Source organism: Sciurus vulgaris (assembly GCF_902686455.1).
Source record: "Sciurus vulgaris genome assembly, chromosome: 1".
NCBI lineage: Eukaryota > Metazoa > Chordata > Mammalia > Rodentia > Sciuridae > Sciurus > Sciurus vulgaris.
The window spans coordinates 211,906,346-211,934,092 of NC_136461.1; the positions used below are offsets into that span (position 1 = coordinate 211,906,346).

General features: G+C 53.4%; 3 protein-coding genes and 1 pseudogene across 11 annotated transcripts; 2 read left to right on the top strand and 2 right to left on the bottom strand.

The window, feature by feature from the left end:
* Positions 1–129: 129 nt before the first annotated feature.
* On the top strand, positions 130–2,085 carry TIGD5 (tigger transposable element derived 5; the record flags this gene model as incomplete). Its single annotated transcript, XM_079146838.1, has 1 exon — positions 130–2,085. One exon carries the CDS (start codon positions 130–132, stop codon positions 2,083–2,085), a length of 1,956 nt encoding a protein of 651 aa, XP_079002964.1.
* A 732-nt stretch (positions 2,086–2,817) lies between these two features.
* PYCR3 (pyrroline-5-carboxylate reductase 3) lies at positions 2,818–10,599 on the bottom strand. 3 transcript variants are annotated; one of them, XM_079125777.1, is made up of 8 exons: positions 10,374–10,599; positions 8,849–8,913; positions 8,283–8,462; positions 7,829–8,041; positions 7,428–7,520; positions 7,160–7,268; positions 6,749–6,839; positions 2,818–5,400 (listed from the first exon to the last, which is right to left on the bottom strand). In XM_079125777.1, exons 1-8 carry the CDS (start codon positions 10,465–10,467, stop codon positions 5,394–5,396), a joined length of 852 nt encoding a protein of 283 aa, XP_078981903.1. In that variant the 5' UTR covers positions 10,468–10,599; the 3' UTR covers positions 2,818–5,393. The 3 variants fall into 3 exon arrangements, with proteins under 3 accessions (XP_078981903.1, XP_078981902.1, XP_078981904.1); XM_079125776.1 differs by lacking the exon at positions 2,818–5,400 and having other exon boundaries at positions 5,810–6,839; positions 10,374–10,596; XM_079125778.1 differs by lacking the exons at positions 2,818–5,400; positions 6,749–6,839 and having other exon boundaries at positions 7,054–7,268; positions 10,374–10,590.
* A 791-nt stretch (positions 10,600–11,390) lies between these two features.
* On the bottom strand, positions 11,391–16,030 carry GFUS (GDP-L-fucose synthase). Of its 6 annotated transcripts, none has more exons than XM_079132038.1 (11): positions 15,747–16,030; positions 15,048–15,204; positions 14,601–14,715; positions 13,512–13,640; positions 13,356–13,429; positions 13,067–13,200; positions 12,877–12,941; positions 12,537–12,603; positions 12,316–12,395; positions 11,983–12,082; positions 11,391–11,667 (listed from the first exon to the last, which is right to left on the bottom strand). In XM_079132038.1, exons 2-11 carry the CDS (start codon positions 15,191–15,193, stop codon positions 11,612–11,614), a joined length of 966 nt encoding a protein of 321 aa, XP_078988164.1. In that variant the 5' UTR covers positions 15,194–15,204; positions 15,747–16,030; the 3' UTR covers positions 11,391–11,611. The 6 variants fall into 6 exon arrangements, with proteins under 6 accessions (XP_078988164.1, XP_078988165.1, XP_078988162.1 ...); XM_079132039.1 differs by lacking the exon at positions 15,747–16,030 and adding an exon at positions 15,448–15,735; XM_079132036.1 differs by lacking the exon at positions 15,747–16,030 and adding an exon at positions 15,444–15,549.
* A 4,889-nt stretch (positions 16,031–20,919) lies between these two features.
* On the top strand, positions 20,920–21,925 carry LOC306654505 (annotated as a pseudogene). The gene is made up of 2 exons: positions 20,920–21,076; positions 21,118–21,925. The product of its transcript is annotated as an uncharacterized misc_RNA (transcript).
* Positions 21,926–27,747: the final 5,822 nt, after the last annotated feature.

Sequence of the window (27,747 nt, forward strand, 5' to 3'; positions counted from 1 at the left end):
GCGCGGGGCGGGGCCAGCGCTCCTGCGCCGGCCGAGCTGGCGAGACAAAAGGGAGGAACCCGAGCGGCCCCGCCCCCGAGCGCCCCGCCCCGAGCGGCCCGCGTCCCGGCGGTCTGCGCCGCCGCCGCTATGTACCCCGCGAGCCCTCCGGCCGGCTCGGCCCCTCACTTGGCCCAGCACCGCGACCGCTGTCCCCCGCCCGGGCGCCTCGTGGAGCCACCGCGGGCCCCCTTGGCCTCCCCGGACTCCGTCGCGCGCCCGCCGCACGCCGCGCCCGGGCCGCGGCCCCGCGTGGCAGTGAAGATGGCCTTCCGCAAGGCCTACTCCATCAAGGACAAGCTGCAAGCCATCGAGCGCGTCAAGGGCGGCGAGCGTCAGGCCAGCGTGTGCCGAGACTTCGGCGTGCCCGGCGGCACGCTGCGCGGCTGGCTAAAGGACGAGCCCAAGCTGCGCTGGTTCCTGGACCAGCTGGGCGGCGAGGTGGGCACGCAGCGCAAGAAGATGAGGCTGGCCAACGAGGAGGAGATCGACCGCGCCGTCTACTCGTGGTTCCTCACGCTGCGCCAGCACGGCGTGCCGCTGTCGGGGCCCGTCATCCAGGCGCAGGCCGAGGCCTTCGCGCGCCAGATCTACGGTCCCGAGTGCACCTTCAAGGCTAGTCATGGCTGGTTCTGGCGATGGCAGAAGCGCCATGGCATCTCCAGCCAGCGCATCTACGGCGAGGCCGAGCCCCCGCTTATTGGACCAGCGCCCGGCCCACCAGTCAAGGAAGAGCCCGCGCAGCCTCCAAGCGGCGCCCCCCTGCCCGACCGGGCGCCGGTCGCGCCGCCCTCCGCCGAAGGCGGCTATGGTGATGAGCAGATCTACAACGCCAACGTCACTGGCCTCTACTGGAGGCTGCTTCCGGAGCAGACCGCCCCTCCGGGCGCAGGGGACCCTGGGGCGAGGGTCTGCGGTTGGCGCGCCGACAGGGTGACAGTGCTGCTGGCCGCCAACTTGACGGGCAGCCACAAGTTGAAGCCGCTGGTCATCGGGCAGCTGCCGGACCCCCCCAGCCTGCGCCATCACAACCAGGACAAGTTTCCAGCCTCTTACCGCTACAGCCCCAATGCTTGGCTCAGCCGCCCGCTGCTGCGAGGCTGGTTCTTTGAGGAATTTGTTCCGGGCGTCAAGCGCTACCTGCGTCGAAGCTGCCTGCAGCAGAAGGCGGTGCTGCTGGTAGCCCACCCGCCCTGCCCCAGCTGGACCACCAGGATGCACGCCCTGGAAGAAAGCGAGGAGACCCGTAGGCGGTGCGGGCCAGAGCCCCTAGGCCCCCCGGAGGAGCTGCAAACACCAGATGGTGCTGTACGGGTTCTCTTCCTGTCCAAGGGCAGCAGCAGGGCACACATTCCTGCACCGCTGGAGCAGGGTGTGGTGGCTGCCTTCAAGCATCTGTACAAGCGGGAGCTGCTGCGGCTGGCAGTGTCCTGTGCTAGCGGCTCCCCGCTGGACTTCATGCGCAGCTTCATGCTTAAGGACATGCTGTACCTGACTGGCCTCTCCTGGGACCTGGTGCAGGCAGGTAGCATTGAGCGCTGCTGGCTTCTGGGCCTGAGGGCCGCTTTCGAGCCTGGGCAGCAGTCAGCGCACCAAGCGGAGGAGGCTGCAGAGCACAGTAGGGCGCTCATCGACCTCACACATTTGGCTGCTCTGGCCCACAAGCGCCTGGCACCAGAAGAGGTGGCCGAGTGGCTGCACCTGGACGATGATGGGGGCCTCCCTGAGGTCTGCAGAGAGGAAGTGAGCCCTGCCTGGCCCCCTGCCTTGGCCCCTCCTGCCCCTCTATCCCCAGCCAGCCTGCCCTCTAGCATGGGGGGTGGGGAGGAGGAGGAGGAGGAAGAGGCCACTGAGCGTGGTGGAGAGTTGGCACCCACCGCAGGGGAGGCTGTCTGGGGGCTGGAGACCGCTCTGCGGTGGCTAGAGAGCCAGGACCCCAGTGAGGTGGGGCCATTGAGGCTGGTACAGCTGCGCTCACTCATCAGCATGGCCCGGAGGTTGGGGGGCATTGGACCGTCCCCAGCAGTTGCAGATGACAGTGTGTGACCACCCTGGCCCAACAGCCTTTTTCCTACATTCGGAGGGAGAGACATGCACTATCTCACTTCTTCCCCTCCTCCCCCTGAGGTGGCCCACCCCATGGGCTCAGGGGTCACTGGGTCCAAGCCCAGCCCAGCTTGGAGGGGCTCTTTTGGAGAAGCGTTGTCCTGCCCCATGGTCTGCAGTCTTCTGGGGGGATAGCCAAGAGAGAGGCCGTGGCTCACACTCTTCCCTGAGCAGGCACACACGTGGGGTTCCCCTGAACATGCGGGACACACAGGCACAGCACCTGAGAGCAGTTGATTGTGCTCTTGCTCTGGCCCCTGTGGGGCTTGCATCCTCCCCTCCCCCAGCAGGTCGTGTATGCACTGGATGAGACCTTTGCTCCATTCTGCAGCCCTGGTGCTACTTGGTCCTATCATCTCAGTGGGGAAGTAAACCGCTTGTTTGCTCTTTTTTTTTTTGTCCTAAACACATTAAATCTGTTTTTAAAGGTGCTCTTCAGAGCGGGCCATGAGAACAAGGGCAATGTAAGATGGTCTCTGTGTTACTTCTGCCCTTGCTCTAGAGACTACAGGATCCCATGGTGCTGGATCAGAGCCCAGACCCAGTACCCAGGGGGCCCAGGCCAATTGATCACAATGGAGTACTAAGGGGAGGATGGACCCAGTACTGAGGTTCTAGATGCAGCAGGGATTGTAGATTTCTGTTCCACTTGGATTTTAAGTCCTTAAGAAGATTCCATTGGTTTGGCAAGTGTTGAGATTTGGACGCTGATTGATTTCTCCCTTGGCCCTAGAACACTATCTAACCCCGGGGCTGGGATCCACATAACCTACCTCGGAGCAGGCCTGGGAGTGGCCGCCACCTGGGGACAATCCACAGTGCCTTAGTGTAGCCCCCTTGGGCTCTTTTTGCCCCAGCCACCACCAAACTTTTCCACCTCTTGACTGCCAAGAGTGTGGCAGAGGAGCTGCTTCCGGAAGCCCAGTTTGAGAGAGGATAGAAAGGGCCAGGTGACTGTCCAGCACCATGCCATTCTGTTGCTCTGTCCAGTTCTAGATTCAGAAATCTCCCAGTGGTCTGTGACAAAGAGGTGTCCATGCCTTTTGCTGCTTTGGCAGGGAGGCTGCCCTGAACCCTCGTGAGGGGTCGGGGGCCAGGGCTGAGGAGGACTACATGTCCTTGCCTGATGTCCTAGTGGTCTAAGCCTTGAACGCAAGAACGGTGAGTGCAGGGGCCTGTGTACAGACGATGTTCATGGACCAGAAGGGCTGTTCACTGGCAATGGAGCGGCTGGAGGAAGCACCCCCCAAAGTGAGTTCCACCAGTTCTAAGAACAAACAGCTCCTTGGAACTGCCCAGATCCAGGGAAAAAAACAAAAACGTGTTTGTGTCCGTGTGACACACATACACATGTGTATTGTACATTTTCCGAATCAGAGACTCGGGGAAAAAGAGAATCAAAGTTCAGTTGTCCAGGTTTAGGTAGCAGCCTCCATCTATGCCTGCTGGAACTCATGTGGCCACCTACATGTCCAGCCTCCCTAAGCCTGCATACCTAGAGTCTTCAGTGGTCAGGGCTGACTGAGGAGCCCCCACCCGCGTAGCTGGGCCTGGGCCTCGGGAGACCTGATGCCTTTACACCAGCAGCCTTCGTACCACGCAGCACCCAGGCTGGGAGCTGCACTGCGCCTCAGGTCTGCCTCCAGGGCTCTGGGGAGAAGTGGGCCTTGGACAAGGAGCATGGTCAGGACTGCACCCAGGCCCTTGTGTGCATGCAGACTAGGTGGCCTCTAGTAGCAGCCCTTTGGCCAGAGTTGGTGTCTAAGAAACCAGGGGTGAGACCTCTTGTTTGCCATCTGTACCATGCATCTCACAAGGACACTCAAGGCCTAATGGGGTCCAGGTTTGTCCCTTTGGCACCGGCTGGCCTCTGTAAACAAGGCAGGTGCAGGCTGGTGGGGTTGTGGGTTTGTGTTCTGGCTTTTGCTGGTCCGTGGAACCACCCCAAGAGGGCTCAGAAGCTGTGGTCTTGGCTGGGGATGTTGCCCAGTGGTAGAGCATTCGTGAACCCTGGGATGGATCCTGGGCACCACAAAAAAAAAAAAAAAAAAAAAGTGTTGGGATGCACTGTGGGGCCATGGGCAGTTTCAGATGGTTGACCCCGCTTGTGGAGAAGCTGCTCTGCTCTATTGCCCAGCCTTGTGGGCACCCCCAGCCATGGACCTCAAGGACTCCTGGGGGATCGCAGTGGAACACAGATGTTGAGGAGGAATCTTAGCCCCAGTCAGCTCTGCCACTGGCTCACAGCCACCCCATCTCTGGGTTCAGCTCTCTCGTGGGGGCACCCCAGGGTCTGTGGGTCCCTTTAGGAGGGCTGCATGCCCACCTGGCCTGTGCCCCACTGCTGTTCCCTGTGAGCATTTGAGTTTGCCACCCGTCTTGAGATAATATGGCAAGTCAGTGAGGGGCTTGAAGCTGCAGTTTCCTCTTGGGCTGCAGCAATGCTAGTGTGGCTGCTCTTGCAGGTAGTGCCCCCTGCTTCTGGGTCATTAGCAGAGCTCCTGGGCTTGAGCAGAGAAGGGGCAGATGCAGGTCATCGAAGTCACCACCAAGCCACTGTTCCCAGGGGAAGGAGATAGCTTGCAGCAGTCACAGGCAGCCTTCCCCCAGGGGTCTGCATACTTGGGAAGTGACTGCCTGAACATCAGTTGGGCTGTGGATGAGAGGGAGAGGAGGGGGCGCTCCCTAAGCTGGGTGGATGGTCTTCCAGGGACCTGAGCCACTTACACTACTTGGTTGGAATTGCCTGTGGTGAATCCAGCAGGGCCTGGCAATCTGGCCCTCACTGGCTATGCCCAAGGGTGACACTTGACCCCAGCAGTGTATCCTCAAGAAGACCTTAGGCATGTGAGGTTCATGCAATGTCCAGGGACCCTTCCTCTAGCCCCTAGTCTGCTCACAGCTGAGTTCTCATGGCCACACAGCCCAATGGCACTTGTGTAATAAATGTGGAACATGTCAACTTTGTAAGCACCCTTTTCAGTCTTGTTTTTGTAAACTCTTGGTTCAGGGCTTAAATCTGGAACACTGCATAGATTGCGGGGCATGAAAGTGGAGCAATAGTGACTGAAGACGGCACCCTGGTCACAGCCATTGGTTTCCATCTTGAAAAGCAGTCATTTTAGCCTGGCAGCATACAGCAGAAGAGGTTTGGATGGCATGATCACAAAGCCCTGTCTCCCATCCAAGTTGCCCTTCTTGAATAACGAATGTCTTTGTCTTGGGCCACACCTGGGTCTGGAGCTTCATCACGGCCTGCAAAAGTTCAGGAGTGGGCACTAGAGAGGTGTTTTCCACCTCCCAAGATGAGCCCACCTGGCTCCCAGGTGGCTTGTTACAAGGATTATCTTGCTTGGCAGGTGGTTCTTAGGTGGGCTGCCCAAGGAGTTCCTACTTGGTGCAGCCTACGGAGGACCTTGGAACCCCAACCAACCCAATCTTGGCATGGCCTGAGCAGGGTCAGGATACAGGGAAGTGGGTGATCCTATGTACAATCCACAAGACAGTGACCTGCAGCCAGAATGGGACCCTCTGCCGTCCACATTGCCTACACCTGCTCCTACTCTGAGGTATGTCTTCAAGCTCAAAGATCCAGGAGAGAGCATTCCAGGCACTGGTAACTCAGTTTTCTCAGCCTGTAATCAGAAAAGTTCACCCAGAGCTTTGAGACGTTCTTTATTCCTATTTCACAGATGAGGAAAGCAGGCTTGCCCTTCTGACAAGTGAAAGCACCAAGCTGTCACTGGCTGAGAGCAGCCATCTGCTGGCCAGGAAAGGGGTTGAGTGGGATGCCCTGGGCAAGGGTCTGGGGGAGAGTGAGTGGGGCAGTGTAGAGGCAGGAAGCATGGCCGAGAATTACAGATGGATGAAACGTCCTGTTCCTGCTACACAGGTGCCACTAGCCCTGCTTCATAATGTACCTGCTATCACCCAGCTAGCAGGTGGCACTGCGGGAGCCACCCCAGTCACACATGTAGGTGCTTTTTGCCCAGGATCAGGAGGCTGGGGGTGGAAGCAAGGGAGGGTGCAGCACCCTGGAGTCTGTGGCAGGCCAGGCCCAGGAGAGAGTGGCAGAAGGACAGGTGGTGTCCAGTAGAACGACCAGACCTGCAGGCAGCAGGCCAGGCCCTCCCTACTCAGTGGCCTCAGAGCCCCAGTCCTCGATCTCATGGCCTCGCTCCTCTCCTGGTCCTAGTTTTTCTGACCTGTGGCTTAAGAGTCAAATCCCGCACAGGTCAGTGCAATGATGCCCAGCCACAGGACCTCTAAGAACTCTGACCCAGGAGGCCATCCGAGGGCCTGGCTCCACCTGACCATGTGTCAGGAACTTAGGGTCCACAGGAGGGAGGTAGGGAGGCTGCCTGGCTGGAGGCCGGGATCTCATCTCCCAGATCTTGAGCAGCCCCTCTGCTTGTCCACTGCCCACCTGGTGCTGCCCAAACACAGGTGGACCCAGCAGGCACAAAGCCCTCTCAACTGCAGCAGGCCAAACCTACTGGCTTTATGGAGGGAAGGGTGCATCTTGTGCAGACTCCATGTAGTCCTACGCCTGTCCTGGAGCTGTGACGAGAGAGCTGGCCAGTGCTATGGAGTTGCAAGATACCTGAGGAAGGGCCAGCGCTCCAGGCCAGGCGCAGCTGCTCCTGCTACCAGCAGCTCTGCTCCTGACCTCCAACGGTCCCAAAATGCAGGCCCTTAAGAAAAAACATCACCCATCATGGCGGGCTCCTCAGGGTCAGGCTTCTCTGAGTGGGCGGTCCACATGGGTGGGGACTGCATTCATCTGGGCAAGCGGAGGGAGGGTGAGACACTTGTGTGGGATGGAGACAGAACTGTGGTCCTTAGGGGAAGGGAAGGAGAGGACTAGGTAGGGCAGGCCTGGGCTAGCAAGGAGGCCATGTGGGTGGGAAGGAGCCATGGCCTCATCTGGAACCTGGGCCTCACTTCCTGCTGAGCTCCTTGGCCCGGCAGGTGGCAGCTTCCACAGCACTCATGGTAGCTGCTCGCAGCCCACCTTGCTCCAAGGCATGGAGCCCATAGATGGTAGTGCCAGCTGGTGTGAGCACATCTGTCCGTAGCTGGGCAGGGTGCTGTCCCTCTTGCTGCAGCAGCTTGGCTGTCCCCTGGGGAGAAAGATATTAGGGGTGGTCACTCAGGGGAGGTGGGGTAGCTACATGTTTCCCCAACCCTGGTCTAGGATTGCAGGCCTGCTTCCTCTCTGCCCACTGGACATGGTACAGGTGGGACCTTTCCAACATTCCCCTGGGAAGACCCTCACTCACCAGCAGGGTCTGGGCAGCAATGCGGTGAGCCAGAGCACTGGGCATGCCCATCTTGATGGCGCCTTCAGCCAGGGCCTCAGAGAAAGTGCACACCTGTGGCAGCAGTATGGTGGAGAGGTGGCATCAATGCTGACCCTCCACCACCAACAGAGCTCCCAGCCTGGAGAAGGCTCAAAACCTCAGAAGCAAGGCCCAGAACGTGACCACGATGCCCAGGGCCAAGGTCAGTCTCAAAGATCACCAACGCATGAAGTTCTGAGGGGGAGGAGGGCTCCCAGGAGGCCTGGCACCAGCACTGAGGCCCCAAGGCTGGCTCCTGAGGGCACAGGCTACCATGGGAAATCCGGAGGGCCTCTTTGCTGAGGGCTTACCTGCTGTTTTGGGGGCAACTCAATACTCACAAAGGCCACGCCACTGCCACTGAGGCCAGTATGGATGTCCACATAAGCCTCAGGCACTTCCTCACACTGCCCACAGGCCTCCAGCAGGTTCTGCAGGAGTTTGGCCTCGTTGCTCCCAGCATGGCGGCCCCGGGCCATCACCATGGCCCCCTCCTGGACTATGCAGGGCAGGTTGGGTGAGACCCGTAGCACTCGTGTGTTTGGGGGCAGCAGCTGGTCAGAGAGAGATCAGAATCAGGCAGCCTGTGGGACTGGGCCCTGCTTGGCAGACATGTCTCAGGCAGCTGCAGGCTCCAACCCCACGTCCCAGGCAGTGTTAGGAGGGAGCCTTCACTCCGGCCACCTAGGCCAGGCAGACTGCCTAGCTACGCAGGTTCACTAGGAAGCTGTCTGCGGCCCAGTCTGACCAGCAGAGCCTGTGCTGTGGTCAAGGTCACCCCCAAGTGTTGCTCACCTCCTCCAGGGTGCTCAGGGAGACCCCAGCAGCCACAGACACCAAGACGTGCTCAGCAGTGACCACAGGGGCCACCTCTTTCAGGACAGCTGGCAGGACTTGAGGCTTGGTGGCGAAGATGACCAGTGAGCAGCTCTGCAGAACCTCCTGGTTGGAGTGAGTGGTCTGGCAACCCAGAGCCTGCACAGGGACACCAAGACCAGGACCAGGGCTGAATGAGTGGGCACCTTCCACACCACAAGCTGCTCTGCAGCCCATGAGTCCCCACAGACCTCTTTCACTTTAAGTATCTGCATCAGCCCTGCTCTCAGTGGCCAAGACTCACCCACCTGGCCCTGTTCTTCAAAGACAGGAGCCTGCACCTTTCTGAACCTTCCATCCCAATAAATGCCCATGCCCAGCCCTGCCTACCCCTAACACAGCACCTCCCTCTACAACCTTGACTTTACTCCTGGCCTTTGACCTCCCCTTCCCCAGCCACCCAGACAGTCTCAAACCACTAAATAAGCTATACTTTTGAACCTAATGACTGTCTCAGAGGGACAAATCATCTGGGCCCTACTCACCCGGAAGTGGCAGAGGTTCCTGTCTGTTGGTGCACTGGCCAGCACCTGCTTAGCGTCCACCTTGCCTGGAGAAAAGGCAAAGGTGGAGGGCCAGTGGTGAAAAGGAGGAGAGGGAATGGCTTGGAGACCAGAGGTCAAGCCATCAGATCCATCCAATTCCACTTGGCATTCACTGCCCCCCGCCAGCTACTGGACACAGGGGCCATGAGTTTGCCTGGTCCTGTGAGGACACAGATGCCAGGGGCCCCAGCCTCCAGGGAAGGGATGGCTGCCTGGAGCACTTAGATTGTTGGCCTAGGAACAGACCTCAGAGGGAGTACCAGGCCTAGGGATGGGGGTGGGGAGTGGGTACAAAAGGAGCCAACAGAAGGTTCAGAAAGCTGGGCTTCCTTGGAAGAGAAGGAGTGTTGCGGGGAAGTCCAAGAGGAAGATAAACGCCCATCGGCAAAAATCATCTGCTTTTGTGGGATATGGAGGTGGGGAGATTGAGCCAGATTTCTGTAAGGTGGACAGGAAGACAGAAATGCACACCACGGCCCTGAGATTCAGGAGAACCATCAGTTTTGCCTGAGACGTGTGGTAACATATTTTCTGATTGTGACCTCTCTGGACTTTGAAGTATGGCCGAAGGCAGAAAGCCAAAAGTCACCAGCTCCCGTAGTTTACATGTAAAGGTTTCTAAACGGTGTGCAGTACATGATTAGGGTAGCAGCAATGCCCCTTCTACATACTAGCAATCCTCTGCTGGGATATATCCCCCGCCCAGGAGACACTTGGTAGTGTCTGGAGACTGGCTGTCACGACTCAAAGGTACTGCTGGCATCTAGGGAGGAGAGGCCCACAACGCCAAACGCCTATGGATGCACAGGAGAAATTACATGGTCTAAATGTCCACGTGCTGTCCACCATGGGGAGTGGAGCCGGCACACAAATAGAAAACAGAATCAGAAGCTCAGGAAGGCCAACTGGACCAAGCCCACGAGTCCAGGAAGTTGGCCACAGATGCCGGGGTAAGTCAACGCTGTCCAAGTGAAATATGGTTTGAATCACATATGTAACTGTAAATTTCCCAGCAGCCACTAAAGACAGTAAGAAGAAACAGGTGAAGTTCACTGTGTTCTTTACAAAGTATACGACGTGGTATCTGTCCTGAACAACAAAACCACATACAGCCCTTTCCGTTCTGACCCTCTCCGCACCGGAACGTTCTTATGCTGCTCATCCTCGACGCGAGTCCAGCGGCCGGTTTCACACGTGGCTCAAGGCCACGGTCGGGCCGCAGCTCTGGCCGCCAGAGTAGGAGCCAGGTCTAGAGAGGGTCCGCGCCACGCCGGGCACAGCCGCAGCTGGTGGACAGGCAGCTCGGCCAGCCCCCGAGATCTTGGGGGCGTGGGGGCCGTGGCAGCCCCCGGAGCTTGCTGCCCAGGAGCCCTCAGTACACAGCACCCTCCAGGGCGCGCCCTTCTCACCCGGCGAGGTGACGTCTTCCCACAGGGGAGCCCCCAACTAGTCCCGGTTACCCCACCTGCTCGGATGAGGCCCTGTGCAATGGCCTCCGCCATGCGGCCCGCGCCCACGAAACCCACGCGCAGCCGGCTCGGCCCCGCAGCAGCCTCCATCGCGCTCCGGGATCACTGCCTGCGAGGCCCTGACGATGAGCCCGGCCCCTCGCGGCTCATTGGCTGGAGGAGCTACGGGGCTCCTCACCGCCCTTTGCGGGGAAGTCGGTGGGCGGGGCGCGCAACACCAGGCGATGCTGCAGCAGGGAGCTGTGGTCGGGGCTCTGGACCCAGCTGGGAACCTGGCCTTGTTTTTCCCCGACTGGTTGGGGTTATATCACTTAGCTCCTAAGACTTTGCTGTCTGTCCACTGAAAATGCGGAGGCCAATGATATCCAACCCTCTGGTGGCTGGAGCTGACGTATCAAAAAGCCAGGCCAGACCCACCCCACACACCCAGCTCCTGCAAAGGGCTAATGAGATGAAGGGCCAGGCTTGGCCCAGCTCTTCTAGAGTCCCAGGGAAGTCAGCTACCAATCACCACCCGCAGGCCTTCCTCATGATACCAGAGAGCCCACTGAGCCTGCCCAAATCCAGAGCCTGCCTCTTACCCAGAGATCTCAAGGTTCAAGTGAGAAGACCCTGGTGGGCAGGCCCAAAGGAGTGAGGTTTTTGTTTTGTTTTGTTTTGTTTTGTTTTTGGGAGGGGGGGTGCTGGGGATCGAACCCAGGGCCTTATGCTTACAAGGCAAGCACTCTACAGACTGAGCATCTCCCCAGCCCCAAAAGGGTGAGGTTTGACTAGGATGCAACTGGACTGCTGGAGAGGGTCCCTGCCTGCACATCAGCCCATTGACAGCCTGTGTTCTGCAGCCTCCCGCTGCCCATGGCTTCAGCCTTCCCAGATCCAGAAGCTCTCAGGGGCTGAGGATCCCAAGGGAAAAATGGGTCCCAGGACTGGCTGGACAGGGAGGCAGTGCTGGGTGTGAGGATGGCTGAGCACAGAGCTGCTGAAAACAGGTCTGTGGAGATGTACTTTATTGGCTCCCAGAGGAAGGACAGCAGGCCCAGAGTGAGGTGCTGGCGCAGGCCTTTATTTCCCTGAGGACGGGCATAAGTGGGTCCCTGCTGGACAGCTGCCTGGAACCTCCTGGCAGAGGTGGAGGGGTGTGGCCTGGGTGGCTGGGCAGCGTCCTTGCTCCTGGCAAGGTCTGAAGGTGGTGGGCACCAGGTTTTGCCAGCAGTGCCTGCTCCTCTGCACAGTTCTACTTCCGGGCCTGCTCGTAGTTGTCAGTGAACCAGGCACAGGTCTCCTCTACAGCTGTGGGTGGACAAGCGAGGGCTGGTGAGCAGGTGAGGGCTAAGACCACAGTGACTGCAGGACACGGGGAGGGTGGAGGCCCCAGGGACACAAGGAAGTCACTTCCTCCGTGATATAGTGCCCTGCCTCCCAGGTGGTACAGGGTTCTGAGGTCTGGTGACCAAATCTGCAGGGTACCCCACCCCTGCATCACAGTAGGAAAGCAGAAGCCACAGCAGGGAGAAGAAGGGAGGAGCAGTGGGGGCTCCAAAGCCAAGGAGGGCTCAAGGCATAGGAGGTTGCCAAGGGGAGGACACAGAACAGGGAGGGGCTTACCCTGCTTGAAAGGTGTGAACCGGAAGTCAGGTAGGTAGCCCCGAAGCTTGCTGTTGCTGGCTGTCTTCTTAAACTGCCCGTCTGACTTGGTTGTATCATACTGGGCACCTTGGTCAAGGCTGCAGCAGAAGGTACACCCCACCTCTACCCTGCCTTAAATCTCTGCCTTTCTGGGAAGTGGGGAGCCTGGCAGAGATAGTAGACTCCCTCCAGCTGCCAGGGCAAGTACCACCAGAGAACAAAATGATGTTAGGTGCCACTGTGCCACACGGGGGCTGCAGTTCCATTCTAGAGGGCCCCACCAATAGCCTGATGTCTGGAGACAAAGGATACAGTGACTTCCCCATGGAAGCCCATGGCCTCCATCACAGCCTCAGCTGCCTCCTTGATGGAGACCTCATCTTCCTCACCCACTGTGGGAGTAATGGGCAAGGGCCTGTCAGCCTCCTGTCCAGCCCCTCATGGGTATTTCTGCCCCCACCCCTTTGCCAGCCCTCCAAGACAGACAAGTCCTACCCCACTGTAGGGATGGGTGTGGGGCTGCAGGTGCCCACCTGAGAGGATGATGGGTTCCACCTCACTGTACTCCCGCAGGACCCAGACGAAGAGCCGGGCCAAGTCCTGCAGGTCAGACCCAAGTGACAGCCAGTGGGGAGCTGAGATGGCCACACTATCTCTGCTCATGGGGGCACACCCAGGAGGGTATGGGGCTCCTCCTCCAGGCAACCCTTTCTCTTGCTGAGCTCACAGCTGGACCAGGGACTCCCAGGCACCCACGGGGACTCTGCCAAAACTAGGAACTGCTCCCCTCCCCTTCCTTCCAGGCCCCTCACACCACTGCCTCCCCATCAGCCAGCAGGCCAGCCTTGGGGTGCTGCCCCTCCTTATACACACCAGCGAGTATATGAACTGCCTCCGTGGCTTCCCTGTGCCCCACACCGTCAGGGCGGAGCCGCTGCCTGCAGATTCAGGGCAAGAGCAATTGTCTTAAGTACTCCAGCCACCATGAGCTCCTCTCTAAATGAGCCAGGGACCTCCAAGGGCCGGAACCCTAGGAGGACATGTGCTGGGCAGCTGCACTCACTCTTTGCCAGGTGCACCTTGTGGATGAGGCCGGGCAGCACGTGGCCATCCTCAATGTTGAAGTTGTCGTGGGGTCCAAAGACGTTGGTGGGGATGACAGCAGTGAACGTGCAGCCATGCTGCTGAAAATAGGCCCTGCAGATGCCCAGTGTCTCCTGCCTCATCCCAGGACAGACCCCACCCCACCCACACCAGACTCAAGAAGGCAGCCCACCCAGCTATCCCACCACCAGAGTTTGAGCCCTCTTTCCCCTTTCCCAGGAAGCCCTGGCCAAGACAGCGAGGAGGACCTGTTCTGCACGTCAATCATCCTCTTGGCATAGGAGTACCCAAAATTGCTGTTGTGGGGTGGCCCATTGTGGATCTGTGGGAGCAGAAGATGCACTGAGGTTCCCACTTCCAGGCTCCACCCACACACCAAGTTCCGCCCCCAAGGGCCCCCTCACCATGGTCTCATCAATAGGGTAGGTGGTCTTGTCAGGGAAGATACAGGTGGACAGGCAGGAGACCACCTTGCAGGCGCCCACCTCAAAGGCAGAATGCAGGACATTGTCGTTGATGTGCACGTTCCTCCTCTGCAGGGGTGGAGCAGGGCAGGTCAGGCTGCCCAGGCAGGAACCCAGTCCCTTTCCACTCCTTCAGGGACAGAGGTGGGGACATATTCTGGCCCCTCAAGACAGTACCTGTGCCTGTTCCTCCTAACTCCTCCTGGGACAAGACCAAGCCTCTCAGCACGGACCTTACTGAAGCCACTATCCCCACCATAGCCACAGAAGGGTCTGGTTCTATTCTGCCTGCCCGGGGTTGCTGAAGGCGGGCAGGTGGTAGAAGGAGAAGCTCAGGGAGCCTGACCCAGCCTGGTGGAAAGTCCCTCCACTCTCAGAGGAGCTCACGTCCAACTCTCCTTCCCTGTGGCCCCCTGGCCCCCCATGGCTCCCAACTTCTTTTCCTAAGTTGACATGAGACGGCCACAGCATTCGGACTGGTCTCAGAACAGGGAAGAGGTTGGTGGCCAGGCAACCTGTTGGGGAGGCTAAGACAGACAAGGAGGGCCCTGGGTGACAGTGGTCCTGGGCAGCATCTGGTGGGAACCTCTGATCCTAGTGCTGGCACAGGCCAGTCAGGCCAAGGCTGCTGCCCACAGGCAGATGGGCCAACCAGCAGGGGTAGAGCCCTTACATTATGCCCCCCTCCTCCCAGGGCACAGACACCCCTTTACCCCAGAGAGCATGATGGGCCTGGCTCAGGAAGCAGGACCCAGTCTCAAGACACATAGTGAATGATGGCTTCTTTCAGATCCCCAACACTGCAGATTGACTTTTTTACTGATTCAAATGCCCCCAGACCCACCTCCATGCCCCTCTTCCTGCAGCACCAAATGTGGGTCACTGGGAGTCCCCCATCAGACTATGCCAAGCCCCAATCTCAGGGACTCCATGGGGTGGGAAGAGGAACCTGAGAGTGGAAGCCCTCCAGAAAGTTCTCAGAACCTGGACTCCTGCCTTCCAGTACTTGCTGTCTCTCCCCCAACTTACCCAGAAGTCCAAATTGTATTTGATATTCCGGAACAGGCCCCCTACCATTGCAGCAAGATGGATGACATGTGTGGGCTGGACCTTCTGGAACAGGGCTTGGGTCTGGGCTGCGTCCCTGGAGGAAGCCAGGTTGTCAGGGGACCCCTGGAGGCCTGAGGGAACTAGCAACCCAGTGTTGGGGAATGGGGGCAGGAGATGGGTGGAACCGTCGCAGGAGGAGCAGCCAAAAGAACAGTGGCAAGTTCAGTGCCTAGCTTGAAGGAATGGCTTCCAGGAAGGAATGGAGGATGTCTGCTCAGAGCCAGCACACCCAGGCCTTGTGCCGGCAAAGAGGCCAGACTAGTGGCTCGTGGCTCCTGCCAGGTCAGGGGCAGACTCAGCCCCAGGCTTTTCCGTCTGGAGAGGGGGTGGGAGGAGGGGCGTGCTTCTGGGACGGGCTCCACTCACGTGAGATCGGCATCTTTGGAGGAGACAAACACCCATTCCTCTCCAGGCAGGGCAGCCCCATCTTCCACCACCTTTTGGATGGCTCTGCCCACCAGTCCAGAGCCCCCTGTCACCAGGATCCGCATGGACCTCTGGGGCTCACCCATGTTGGTTGTACCTGGAGGGCCGAATGGGATGAGGCCAAGGCCCTCCCACTCCAATCCTTCCATGTCCTCTCCCCTTGGGTCCTCTCCTGGGCAATGAACACGGGGGCAGATCCCCAGAGAGCGGCCACAGGCGGTCTGACAGGCCCTGCTGGACTGAATCAGAGCACCTCGTGGCCCTGCCTAGGGTCCATGGAGACCTGGAGGCTACCATTCAACCACAGCAGCTGGGCCGAGAAAGGACACTTTGTACCTACTCGACGACCAGAGTCTGGGCCGACAACCTCGGAGCTGGGGCTCCTGGGGCAAATCGTGGGGCTGCTCTAAGCCAAAGCCCGCACGCCAGTCAGGCGAAGGGCCCCGCGCCCACCACGCCCGCCTGGTCCCCGGAGGCCCTCGGGAGTCGGGTTCCTCCCCGCAGGCCGCCGGCTGGACGGCGCTGCCGCCCGGGAGGACCCAAACCCGGAGCTGGAAACCTGCTCCGGCCGCAGGGCCCCACGGCCACCGCGCCGCACAGCTGCGGCCCCCACCCGGCCGGCCGCCCGCGCCGTCTCACCTGCGCCCGGCCCCCGCCGCAGGCCGCTTCCGGCGCGCGGGGAGCCCCGTCCGGCTGCGCCGGCGCCTTCGGGCGCTTCCGGAAGCGGGTCGGGCCGCGCGCCGCGCGGGAGTGCGAGTCCCGGGCGCGTCCGCCGGGCCCGGGTCCTGCCGGCCCGGCGGGGGCTGCGCCCGCCCGCGCGGAGGGGCCCCGGCGGTGCCCGGCCCCGACCCCAGCCGCGCTGCCGGCCCGGCCCTCCCTGGGCTCCGCGCCGCCCCGCCGCCAGCCCGACCTCGGCGCGTGCCTGCCCCGCGTCCCGATGCGGCCGCGCCCGGGAGCCCCCGGTCGTCTGCGGAAGGACAGCGCGCCCTGCGTGCGCCCCGCGAGCGCCCCGCGACTCCCCGGCCTGCCGCGGCCCTGCGCCTTCCGTGCCGGCCGTTTCCGATCGCCTTCTGCGAATGGCCACGCGTCTGCGCGCGACTGGGCCAGCAGCCTTGGCTGTGCCGCGGCGGGGCCCCAACCGGGGGTGCGGGGACTGGCCTGCCCCCACGCTCCTGGGCAGGCGCTCACAGGAGTCGGTGAATCACGTGCACCCTGCCCTCCTGCCCGGACACCTTTCTACGAAAGTGCGCTTCCTGATGGTAGAGCGCTCACGCCCGCGCGGCGTGCGGTGCCACAGAACCGCGAGGTGGGACCGTCGGGGTGCCCTCGTGAGGTCGGGGTGCCGGTTGACGCCGAAGTCGCTGAGGCCTCGCAGGCCCAGCCCACCCGAACTTCCGGGGTCTGCAGGCTGCTGTCAGCCTCAAGCGACGTGGAGGACTTGTCCTTACAGTCGGAGGAAAATAAAGACATCTTGATTTGTATCCAGTCCAGAAAATTTTAGTGTTTCAGTCTACATTTCGGCAAAATTACTAATTGTTGTTATAGTAAAAAGTCACGTCATTTATATTCTGAACAAAACAATACTTAGTTTTTGCTGCTGTTGTTTCTTTCTGGTACTGGGGATTGAACCCAGGGGCGTTCCACTACTGAGGAACATCCTCAGCCCTTTTTATTTACTGTTTTCGGACAGTGTTTGAAATACGAAGGTGCCACAAGGAATCAAATGGTGCTCTGAAGTAGCTCAGGAGGGCAAACTACTTCTGCAGAAGAATGCAAAGTCTGGCAGGCAAGCGCACTTGATGGTGGGGCAGGCCCCCTCTTCTTAGTCCTAACGAAGCACTGCCCCTTGCGTTGGCTAATTTTAAATTTGGGGCCTGCAAGGGGAAGGGCTGTAGTTACAATGGCTACAATTGGATTTTATGTCCCAATCATTAAGGCTAAACATTATATTCTGAAAATGGACCACTGGACTTTCTAGTTCTCAAAACAGGGTCTCCTAAGTTGCCCAGGCTGGCCTCAAATTTGCAATCCTCCTGCCTCAGCCTCCCAAGTTGCTGGAATTTCAGGCATGCACCACTGTGCCAGGCTAGACGGTCTTTCTTAAGTCATTGTACTTCTTTTTCTTTTTTTTTTTTTTATTTTAAAAATTTGGTTCAGTTTGTAGAAGTTTGCTCTATCGAGGCAGTACCATTTGGAATTGTCAATAAAATCCATAAAAGTACTTTGATTTTGAAAGGTGCCATTGATTTATATATATCATATTCTCAGATTGTAATAGTTCACATATGATCATTTATCAGGATTGCAGAAGCCATACCAAACATTTCCATTTCTATTAAAAATCACTGCTTCCTACAGGAGGTATCACAATACCAGACCTTAAAAACAAAAACGGCGTGGTATTGGCACCAAAATAAACAGACCAATGGTACAGGATAGAAGACACAGAGACAAACCCATAGAAGTAGTTACCTCACACTAGACAAAGGTGCCAAAAACTTACAATGGAGAAAATATAATCTCTTCTATAAATGGTGCTGGCAAAACTGGAAATCCATATGTAGTAAAATGAAATTAAACCCCTGTCTCTCACCCTGTACAAAACTCAACTCAAAATGGATCAAGGACCTAGGAATTAGGCCCGAGACCCTCCACCAAAGAGAAGGAAAAGTAGGCCCAAATCTCCACCACGTTGACTTAGGACCAGACTTCCTTAACAAGACCCCCATAGCACAAGAAATAAAAGCAAGAATCAATAAATGGGACAGATTCAAACTAAAAAGCTTTTTTTTTTTTTTTTTTTTCCTTCTCAGCACAGGAAACAATAATGTGAAAAGAGAGCCTACAGAGTAGGAAAAAATCTTTTCCACACACACTTCAGACAGCACTCATGTCCAAAGTTTATAAAGAACTTAAAAACTTTACACCCCAAATACAAAGACCCTAATGGATAAATGGGCTAAGGAACTGGGCAGACACTTCACAGAAGATATACAGATGATCAATAAATATAGGAAAAAGTGCTCATCATCCCTAATAATTAGAGAAATGCAAATTAAAACCACCCTAAGATTTCATCTAACTCCAATTAGAATGGCGATTATCAAGAACACAAGCAACAATAGGTGTTGGTGAGGATGTGGGGAAAAAGGTACACTCATACATTGCTGGTGGGGTTGCAAATTGGTGCAGCCACTCTGGAAAGCAGTGTGGAGATTCCTCAGAAAGCTTGGAATGGACCCACCATTTGACCCAGCTATCTCACTCCTTGGCCTATACCCAAAGGACTTAAAATCAGCATACTACAGAGATACAGCCACATCAATGTTCATAGCTGCTCAATTCACAATAGCCAGACTATGGAACCAACCTAGATGCCCTTCAATTGATGAATGGATAAAGAAACTGTGGCATATATGCACAATGGAATATTAGTCAGCCATAAAGAAGAATAAAATTATGGCATTTGCTGGTAAATGGACAAAGTTGTGAAATATCTTGCTAAGTGAAATAGGCCAAGCCCAAAAAACCAATGGCCGGATGTTTTCTCTGATAAGTGGATGATGATATATAATGAGGTGGGGGGGAGAGAAGAATGGAGGAACTTGGGATGATGTAGAGGAAAACGGGGAGGGAGGGGGTGGAAGAGGGAAAGATAGTAGAATGAGACAGTATTATTCTATGTTTATGCATGATTACATGAATGGTGTGAATCTACCCCATTTGTGTACAATGAATCAAAATGTATCTGTAAAAATAAACGCCATCCACCTTAGTCTGTTTGGGCTGCTATTAACAAAAATACCATAGACTGGCTGGCTTAAAAGCAACAGAGATCTCTCACGGTTCTGGAGGTTGGCAAGCCCAAGAACAAGGGTCCAGAAGATTCAATTCTGAGTTCATAAATGGCACCTTCTCACTGTGTCCTCATATAGTGAAAGGGACTATGGGGTGTCCCTCAACACATTCTCTCTCTCTCTCTCTCTCTCTCTCTCTCTCTCTCTCTCTCTCGCTCTTTTCCATTTTAAAACTTTTAAAGATAGAGACTCCTACGTTGCCCAGACTGGTCTCAAATGCTCAGGCTCCCAAATAGCTAGGACCACAGGGCAACACAAGCCTGCCCAGTTTCTCAGACCTCCATTATAGGGGTCCTACCCTCACCTTCATAAGGGCAGAGCCCTTAATGACCTGCCAAAGGCCCCACCTCCTATCAGCACCTTGGGGGTTAGGAATTCAGTATAGAAATGAAGGACACAAATATTCAGACTAAGCACCATCTCTTACAGCAATATATGATCATTTTGACTGATGCAGAAAAGGCAAACTCCAACACATTTTCAGGATAAGAACAATCAACAAGTTAGAAATAGAGGAAACCCTCTCAGCCTTATGAAAAGCCCACAGTGAACATTATACCTAATGGTGGAAGACCAAAACCGTCCCCACAAGACTGGGAATAAGGGGCTGGAGTTGTGGCTCAGTGGTGGAGCACTTGCCTCACATGTGTGAGGCACTGGATTTGATCCTCAGCACCACAAACAAATAAGTAAAAATAAAGGCATTTTTTAAAAAAGATTGGGAATAAGGATCCCCACCTTTCCCACATCTTTTCAACACTGTTCTAGAAGTTCTATCCAGAGAAACTTAGGAAGAAAAAGTGTTGAAAGCCTCCAAATTGGAAAGGAAGAAGTAAAGCCATCTCTGTTCACAGATGACGTACGACAAGCAGAAAACCCCAGGATCCACAAAAGATCGTCACCGCCAAACAACAAATCCATCAAAGTTGCAGGGTACAGGATGATACATGAAAATTAGTTGTTGCATGACCAGTGGGATTCTACCTCATGTACAACCAGAACAGTGAGAAATGGCACTCCATTTATATATGATGTGTCAAAGTGCACGGGTGCATTCTCCTGCCATGCATAACATTAGTACAATTTTTTAACAAATCAGTGTATTCCTACATACTGGCAAGAACAATCTTTAAAAAGGAAATTAGAAAACAATTTACGATAGCATCAAAAAGGATAACTTTAATCAAGGAGGTGCAATTTTTGTACACCGAAAACCATAAACATTGTTGAAAGACATTTAAGTGGAAAGCTATTCTGTGTTCATGGATTGGAAGACTTAAACTTCCTAACATGGAATGGTATAATAGGATGGATATTTCTCCCAGGTTCCTGGCACAAGTTTCCCACAGCCCTTGAAGTTCCCTGACTGCCAAAAATCTCCTTTGTTAGTCATAAGAGCCCCTTTGGATCACACCTGAGTTCATGCTGATGAGGCAACTCAGGACAGGCTCAGGGCCCGCAGCAGCCCAAGATGAGGCTGTCTTAGAGGTCTGTCACTTTCAGCACCACCCGGGGACCTCCAGGAAGCTGGTGGCATGGGACTGGAGATGAAGCTGTATAAAAACTCTTGAACAAGAAACACTGGGTTTTCTAGGTTGGCGAACACATCAAATGCTTGGGAGGGTGGATCCCTGGAGAGGGCATGGAACTTCCTGCACTGCCACCTGCATCACCCACCACCATCCTGCCCTATGCATCTCTTCAATTCAGTTGTTCTTGAGTTGTATCCTTTACAATAAACCAGTAAATGTCAGTAAAATGCCCTCCTGAAAGTGTTACCAGCTTTTCATTACTACAACAAATACCTGAGATGATCAACTTAAAAAGAGAAGAGGTCTATTTTGTCTCACATTTTCAGAGCTTCCAGTCCATGATCAGTTGACCCTCTTGCTTTCCGCCTGTGAGGAACCAGTGTGTCATGGCGGGAGCACGCAGTGGAGCAATCTGCTGGTATCATGGCAGCTAGGAAGCAGAGAGAAAAAGGAAGGGGTAGGAGTCCCAACAACCTCTTCAAGGACATATCTCTGATTGACCCTGACTCTTGCCAGGACCTACCTCCCCATAGAGCCCGACTGGGGACCCACCTCTCGCTGCACATTCTGCATGGGCGAGGTAAAGGGCTCCTGGGGAGGGATGGCTGGCTGTGGAGTAAGAGCTGGATCATTTACATAAAGAAGGACAGGAGAGGTCCCCGGTCAAATGGTGGGCGGTGGGGAGCTGGGCCCCGTGGGCTCCCGAAGACCCTGTCGGGCACAAGGAAGAAGAGGGAAACGAAGTTGAAGATGAAGATGAAGACGACGAGGAAAGTGACCAAGAAGGGGACAGAGGTGACATGGTCATCGATGAGGAAGTGGATATCGAGTCTGAAGCTCATTCCAACCAGATGATATTCATGATGGGATTGAGGAATCACTGCAGCAGCTTTCTCTAAAGGCTCCTGTGAACACTGCAGATCTAACGGATCTCTCAATTGAACAGAACCATATTGGGAGTGTGATCAAGCAGACAAATGTTTCAGAAGAAGTGACGATGGTGTGGATGATGATGAGATATTTGGTTTCATGAGCCTTTTCAATTTAACTGAAAGAAAGGGTACCCAGGGTGCTGAACAAGTTAGAGTCGGTTCTAAGCTTCTGTGAGAAGAGTGTGGTGGGACAGCGGACAAGCTTTTAAAGGACACCACCAAGCCTGTGGGCTTTCTCTGAGTGAGGGACTCACCAACATCCCTCCTCGGATCGCTCTGTCCATGCACCAGCTGCTGCAGACGGAACACAAAACTAACAAGCCGTGTGGGAAGAGCAAGACATTGTGCAGCAGGAAAAGCCAATTCCAAAAGGAGATAGAGCGACCAGAAGGACAAACCAGTGTTTGCAAACGCAGAGGCGGCGGTTTTCTGTGAGAAGGCAGTCCAAAGTCCAACGCCCGGCGCAGGTGGACAGAGGTGCCTGGGAGGCGGGCAGTGATGGTGCGCCATGAGGCCCTTGGAACTGTGGCGTGATTCCAGAGGGCTGGTGAGTGAGAGCATGGGTAAACTGAAAGACCGTCTATCTATCTAACCTATTTTTCACAGGCATTGATAGGCTTATTTTTGTAAACTCATCAGAAAACCCCGTGGAGATTTACTGAAAAACTCATGACTTTCCTCAGATTTAAGTCCTCTACAAAAAGTAGGGTTCTTTCCCATGTGTCTCTGACACATTTCCAAAATATCTTTTTTGGGTCAAATTACAAATGATCGTTTAAAAACTTCCACCAAGAAGTAAAACATGGAGTAGAAATTTGAGGAATTCAATAAAACTCCTATTTTTTAGATTTTAAAATAAAAAAAGAAAGGATACAATCATCTTTTGAATCAGGGACATGACCAATTGAGCCATCCAAAAAGGACAAAACAGAGACACCAGTGCTTGGTTTATTCATAGCGGTGCAGATCAAAGGGAGACCAGTAGGAGACCAGGATGGGGTGGAGTTAAGCAAGCCATTTGGCTCTAGCCGTCATTTCCACATCCATGGCCTGCAAACTCCAGCAGCGCACCCACCTGAAGGGAAAGCACATACTGCAGGCAATCTGGAACAGTGTTTGATAATTGTTAGTCCCTGAGAGCCAGATTTCCCTGTCTAATGGCTCAACCAAGCCTGGTTTTATTTGCAGGCCCTGGGTAGCACCCCACACCCACCCTAAGACCTGGGCCTTTTGGAGACATTTACCTGAACCATTAGCACTGAGTTCTGTGAGCCATTGCAGCAAAGTGTAGAAACCGAGGAAGGTGCCAAGAGGACCCTGACCTATGGCTGACCAGTAAAGCACAGGAAGCCTGCAGGTGTGTGACTGACCCCTCGCCTGTGAGGCTGTACTAGCACTGGAGGCATCAAGATGGAATGACATCATTGGACACACAGCTGGTACCACTGGGACCTGGTGGGAGTCACAGGTGTTGTGAGTAGAGGAATAGTTTCTCCAGATGGCAACGCTATTCAAAGAGACCTATGGATTAAATATGACCCACATCAAAATGCCAGTGGCCCTCTGTTGAAAAAAGCCCACACCCAAGTTCATCTGAATTTACAGCATAAACGAATCACTTAGGAAGAAACATGGGCTAATCACCTGTCTCAGATTTCAAAACACAAGATAAAGCTTCAGTAATCAAGACAATGCAGCACTGCCTGAGGATAGGTTTGGGGACAATGAAATAGAACTGAAGGTGCAGAAATAAGCATGATGGGTGGTAAGCACCCATATCCAGAACACAGAAAGGCCTCTCGCAACCCAACCATCACAAACAAACACACCAAATAAGAAATTGGACAAACATGGTGCATGCCTATCATCCCAGTTCCTTGGGAGCCTGAAGTACGGAGAGGGCAAGTTCCAGGTCAACTGGGCTACTTAGACCCTGTCTCAAAATAAAACATAAAAAGGACTAAGGATGTAGCTCAGTGGTAGAGCGACCCTGGGTTCAGTTCCCTGTGTGTGCGTGCACACACACACATAGCAGAGAAGATTGATAAATGACCAAAGGTGTTCACATCATTAGTCATTAGGGCAACATAGATCACAACTACAGTGAAATACCACTGCACACCCACTAGGCTGGCTGTAAGAACAGCAAAGGAAATCGCAAATGCTGAGCTATGAAGTTAGAACCCTGGCTCTGCACATCGCTGTGTGACTGTGAACCAGGGTAGCTGCGGTGGAAACAGTTGGTGGCTCCTCAAACAGGTAGGTGCAGAATTGTCACACAACCCAGAACTGGCCCAAGTGTGTGCCTGGAGAAATGAGGCTTGTCCATGCAGAGTCACATTCACATGACTGTTTCCAGCAGCATCACGCATCACTGCCCAAAGGTGGAGCCCACAGGAATGGGTGGACAGAGCTCAAAACGTGGCACTCAGCCGATGGCCTCTCCTGGTCACAGGAGCAAAGACCTGGCACATGCTGCAGCGTGGGTGCGCGCAGCATGTCACACAAAGTGGAGAAGCCATCGACCCCGGTCACAGAGTGCACTTACCTGAGCTGTCCAGGTGGGCAAACCTGCAGGGACAGGAAGTAGATGGGTAGCTACCAGGGCTGGAGGGTGGCAGGAGACTGGAGCGACTGTCTGATGGGCACACAAGTGGTTAGGAACTGGTGGTGGGGTGTTGCACAGCCTGATGAATGGGCGCCCTGAGCCTGTGTCAGGTTCAGGCCATGATACCTTCATGGCCTGAGGGAACAAAAGCCAAGCTGAGCACAGGAACAGCATCAGAGAGGAGGGTTAGATTGGAGAGCCCCCCCCCCCCCCCGAGGGAAAGAAGGGCCGGAGGTGGGCTGTGTGGGGAGGGGAGGGTGAGGCTTCCTGCAGAGGGACCATCAGCTCAGAGTTGCACCTCTCCTTTCCTGCAGTCCCCCCAGGGGCACCTACTGCTTCTGAGATTAAGTGCGGGAAGGCTGAGCACATCTGCACCAGGTTTCACCATAGGCGGTGATCCTGTGAGTGATAACATGAACTCTTCCAGCTGCAGAGAACTCGGCAGGGTGATCAGCCCGCAAAGGTAGGGCCATCCCCTCTGCTCTTGGACATGCAGGCAACTAACTTTGCCAAGAAACTGACTCTCATGGCCATTGGGTATTTTTCCTGGTCTCTGGCTTCTCTCATACACCTTGCTGGTATTTCACCATGTCGTACAAGAGTTTTCACATTACCTTGTGGAAAACATTCACACTCTGCAAACTTCATGGAACAACTGCCAATAAAAGACTCTTAAGAGAAATGTACAACCAGAGTTTTCACACCATCTGACTCCAGCAAAAGGGCAGCATTCGTGAAAGGCAGTATAAGCAGCTAAGGACTCTGGAGTCTAGAAACAGCGGGGGCTGAGCCTGTCAAGAAGACACAATTCACACTCAGTTCCAACAAATCTTAACATCAGAAAATAAAAAGCCTGACCCAGGGCTGGGGATGTGACTCAGTGGCAGAGCACTTGCCCAGCATGTGTGTGTTCAATTCTCAGCACGACATGTAAATAAATAAATAAAATAAAGGTCCATAAGTGACTAATAAAAATACTTTTTAAAATTTGTTTATTGTAAATGAATGGGATACATGTTGTTTCTGTTTGTACATGGAGTAACAGCATACCATTTGCGTAATCATACATTTACATAGGGTAATGGTGTTTGATTCATTCCGTTATTGTTTTTCCTTCCCCCCCACCCCTCCCACCTCTCTTTTCCCTCTGTACAGTCCCTCCTTCCTCCATTCTTACCCCCTCCCATCCCCCATTATGTGTCATCATCTGCTTATCAGTGAGATCATTCACCTTTTGGATTTTTGAGATTGGCTTATCTCACTTAACATGATATTCTCCAATTTCATCCATTTGCCTGCAAATGCCATAATTTTATTATTCTTTATAGCTGAGTAATATTTCATTGTATATATATACACCACAGTTTCTTTATCCATTCATCAATTGAAGGACATCTAGGTTGGTTCCACAATCTGGCTATTGTGAATTGAGCAGCTATGAACATTGATGTGGCTGTATCTCTGTAGTATGCTGATTTTAAGTCCTTTGGTTATAGGCCGAGAAGTGGGATAGCTGGATCAAATGGTGGGTCCATTCCAAGTTTTCTAAGGAATCTCCACACTGCTTTCCAGAGTGGCTGTACTAATTTGCAGCCCCACCAGCAATGTATGAGTGTACCTTTTTCCCCACATCCTCTCCAACACCTATTGTTGCTTGTATTCTTGATAATTGCCATTCTAATTGGGGCGAGATGGAATCTTAGGGTAGTTTTGATTTGCATTTCTCTTATAACTAAAGATGGTGAACATTTTTCATATGTTTGTTGATTGCATGTAGATCTTCTTCTGTGAAGTGTCTGTTCATATCCCTAGCCCATTTGTTGATTGGGTTATTTGTATTCTTCGTGTAGAGTTTTTTGAGTTCTTTATATATTCTGGAAATTAGTGCTCTATCTGAAGTATGAGTGGCAAAGATATTCTCCCACTCTGTAGGCTCTCTCTTCGCATTGCTGATAGTTTCCTTTGCTGAGAGAAAGCTTTTTAGTTTGAATCTATCCCAGTTATTGATTCTTGCTTTTATTTCTTGTGCTATGGGAGTCCTGTTAAGGAAGTCTGATCCTAAGCCAACAAGGTGAAGATTTGGACCTACTTTTTCTTCTATATGATGCAGGGTCTCTGGTCTGATTTCAAGGTCCTTGATCCATTGTGAGTTGAGTTTTGTGCAGGGTGAGAGATAGGGGTTTAGTTTCATTCTGTTGCATATGGATTTCCAGTTTTCCCAGCACCATTTGTTGAAGAGGCTATCTTTTCTCCATTGCATATTTTTGGAACCTTTGTCTAGTATTAGAAAATTGTATTTATTTGGGTTTGTGTCCGTGTCCTCTATTCTGTACCATTGATCTACCTGTCTATTTTGGTGCCAATACCATGCCGTTTTTGTTACTATTGCTTTGTAGTATAGTTGAAGGTCTGGTATTGCGATACCCCCTGTTTCATTCTTCCTGCTAAGGATTGCTTTAGTTATTCTGGGTTTCTTATTCTTCCAGATGAATTTCATGATTGCTTGCTCTATTTCTGTGAGGTACGTCATTGGGATTTTAATTGGAATTGCATTGAATCTGTATACTACTTTTGTTAGTATGGCCATTTTGACAATATTAATCTGCCTATCCAAGAACATGGGAGATCTTTCCATCTTCTAAGGTCTTCCTTAATTTCTTTCTTCAGTGTTTTGTAGTTTTCATTGTAGAGATCTTTTACCTCTTTGGTTAGATTGATTCCCAGGTTTTTTTTTTTTTTTTTTTTTTTTTTTTTTTTGAGGCTATTGCAAATGGAGTTGTTTTCCTCATTTCCCTTTCAGCTGTTTCATGGCTTGCATATAAAAATGCTGTAGATTTATGCGTGTTGATTTTATATCCTGCTATTTTGCTGAATCCATTGATGGGGTCTAGAAGTTTTCTGGAGGAGGCTTTTGGATCCTCTAAATGTAGAATCATGTCATCCGCAAATAGTGACAGATTAAGTTCCTCATTTCCTATTTGTATCTCTTTAATTTCTTTAGTCTGCCTTATTGCTCTGGCTAGAGTTTCGAGGACAATGTTGAATAGAAGTGGTGAAAGAGGACATCCCTGTCTTGTTCCTGTTTTTAAAGGGAATGGTTTCAATTTTTCTCCATTAAGAATGATGTTGGCCATGGGGTAGGCATAAATAGCCTTTACAATGTTCAGGTATGTTCCTACTATCCCTATTTTTTCTAGTGTTTTGAGCATGAAGGGTGTTGTATTTTGTCGAATGCTTTTTCTGCATCAATTGAAATAACCATATGATTCTTATCCTTAAGTCTATTGACATGATGGATTATGTTTATTGATTTACAAATGTTGAACCATCCTTGCATTCCAGGGATGAACCCCACTTGATCATGGTGCAAATTTTCTTAATATGTTTTTGGATATGGTTTGCCAATACTTTGTTAAGGATCTTTGCATCTATATTCATCAGAGATATAAGTCTAAAATTTTCTTTCCTTGATGTGTCTTTTCCTGGTTTTGGTATGAGGGTGATACTAGCTTCATAGAATGAGTTCGGTAGGGTACCCTCCTTTTCTATTTCCTGGAATACTTTGAGAAGTATTGGAATGAGATCTTCTTTGAAGGTCTTGTAGAACTCGGCTGAGAATCCGTCTGGTCCTGGGCTTTTCTTGGATGGTAGATTTTTAATGGCTTCTTGTATTTCATTGCTTGATATTGATCTGTTTAAATTGTGTATGTC

Coding starts and splice junctions, on each gene's coding strand:
- PYCR3 (XM_079125776.1), bottom strand. CDS start 10,467: ATGGAGGCTGCTGCGGGGCCGAGCCGGCTGCGCGTGGGTTTCGTGGGC. Junction 8,463..8,848: donor GGAACCTCTGCCACTTCCGG/GTGAGTAGGGCC, acceptor GTCCCTGTGCAG/GCTCTGGGTTGCCAGACCAC. Junction 8,042..8,282: donor CCCTGAGCACCCTGGAGGAG/GTGAGCAACACT, acceptor CTCTCTGACCAG/CTGCTGCCCCCAAACACACG.
- GFUS (XM_079132035.1), bottom strand. CDS start 15,256: ATGGAAGGATTGGAGTGGGAGGGCCTTGGCCTCATCCCATTCGGCCCT. Junction 12,396..12,536: donor GGAACCCATCATCCTCTCAG/GTGGGCACCTGC, acceptor TTACTCCCACAG/TGGGTGAGGAAGATGAGGTC. Junction 11,668..11,982: donor GTTCACACCTTTCAAGCAGG/GTAAGCCCCTCC, acceptor GTCCACCCACAG/CTGTAGAGGAGACCTGTGCC.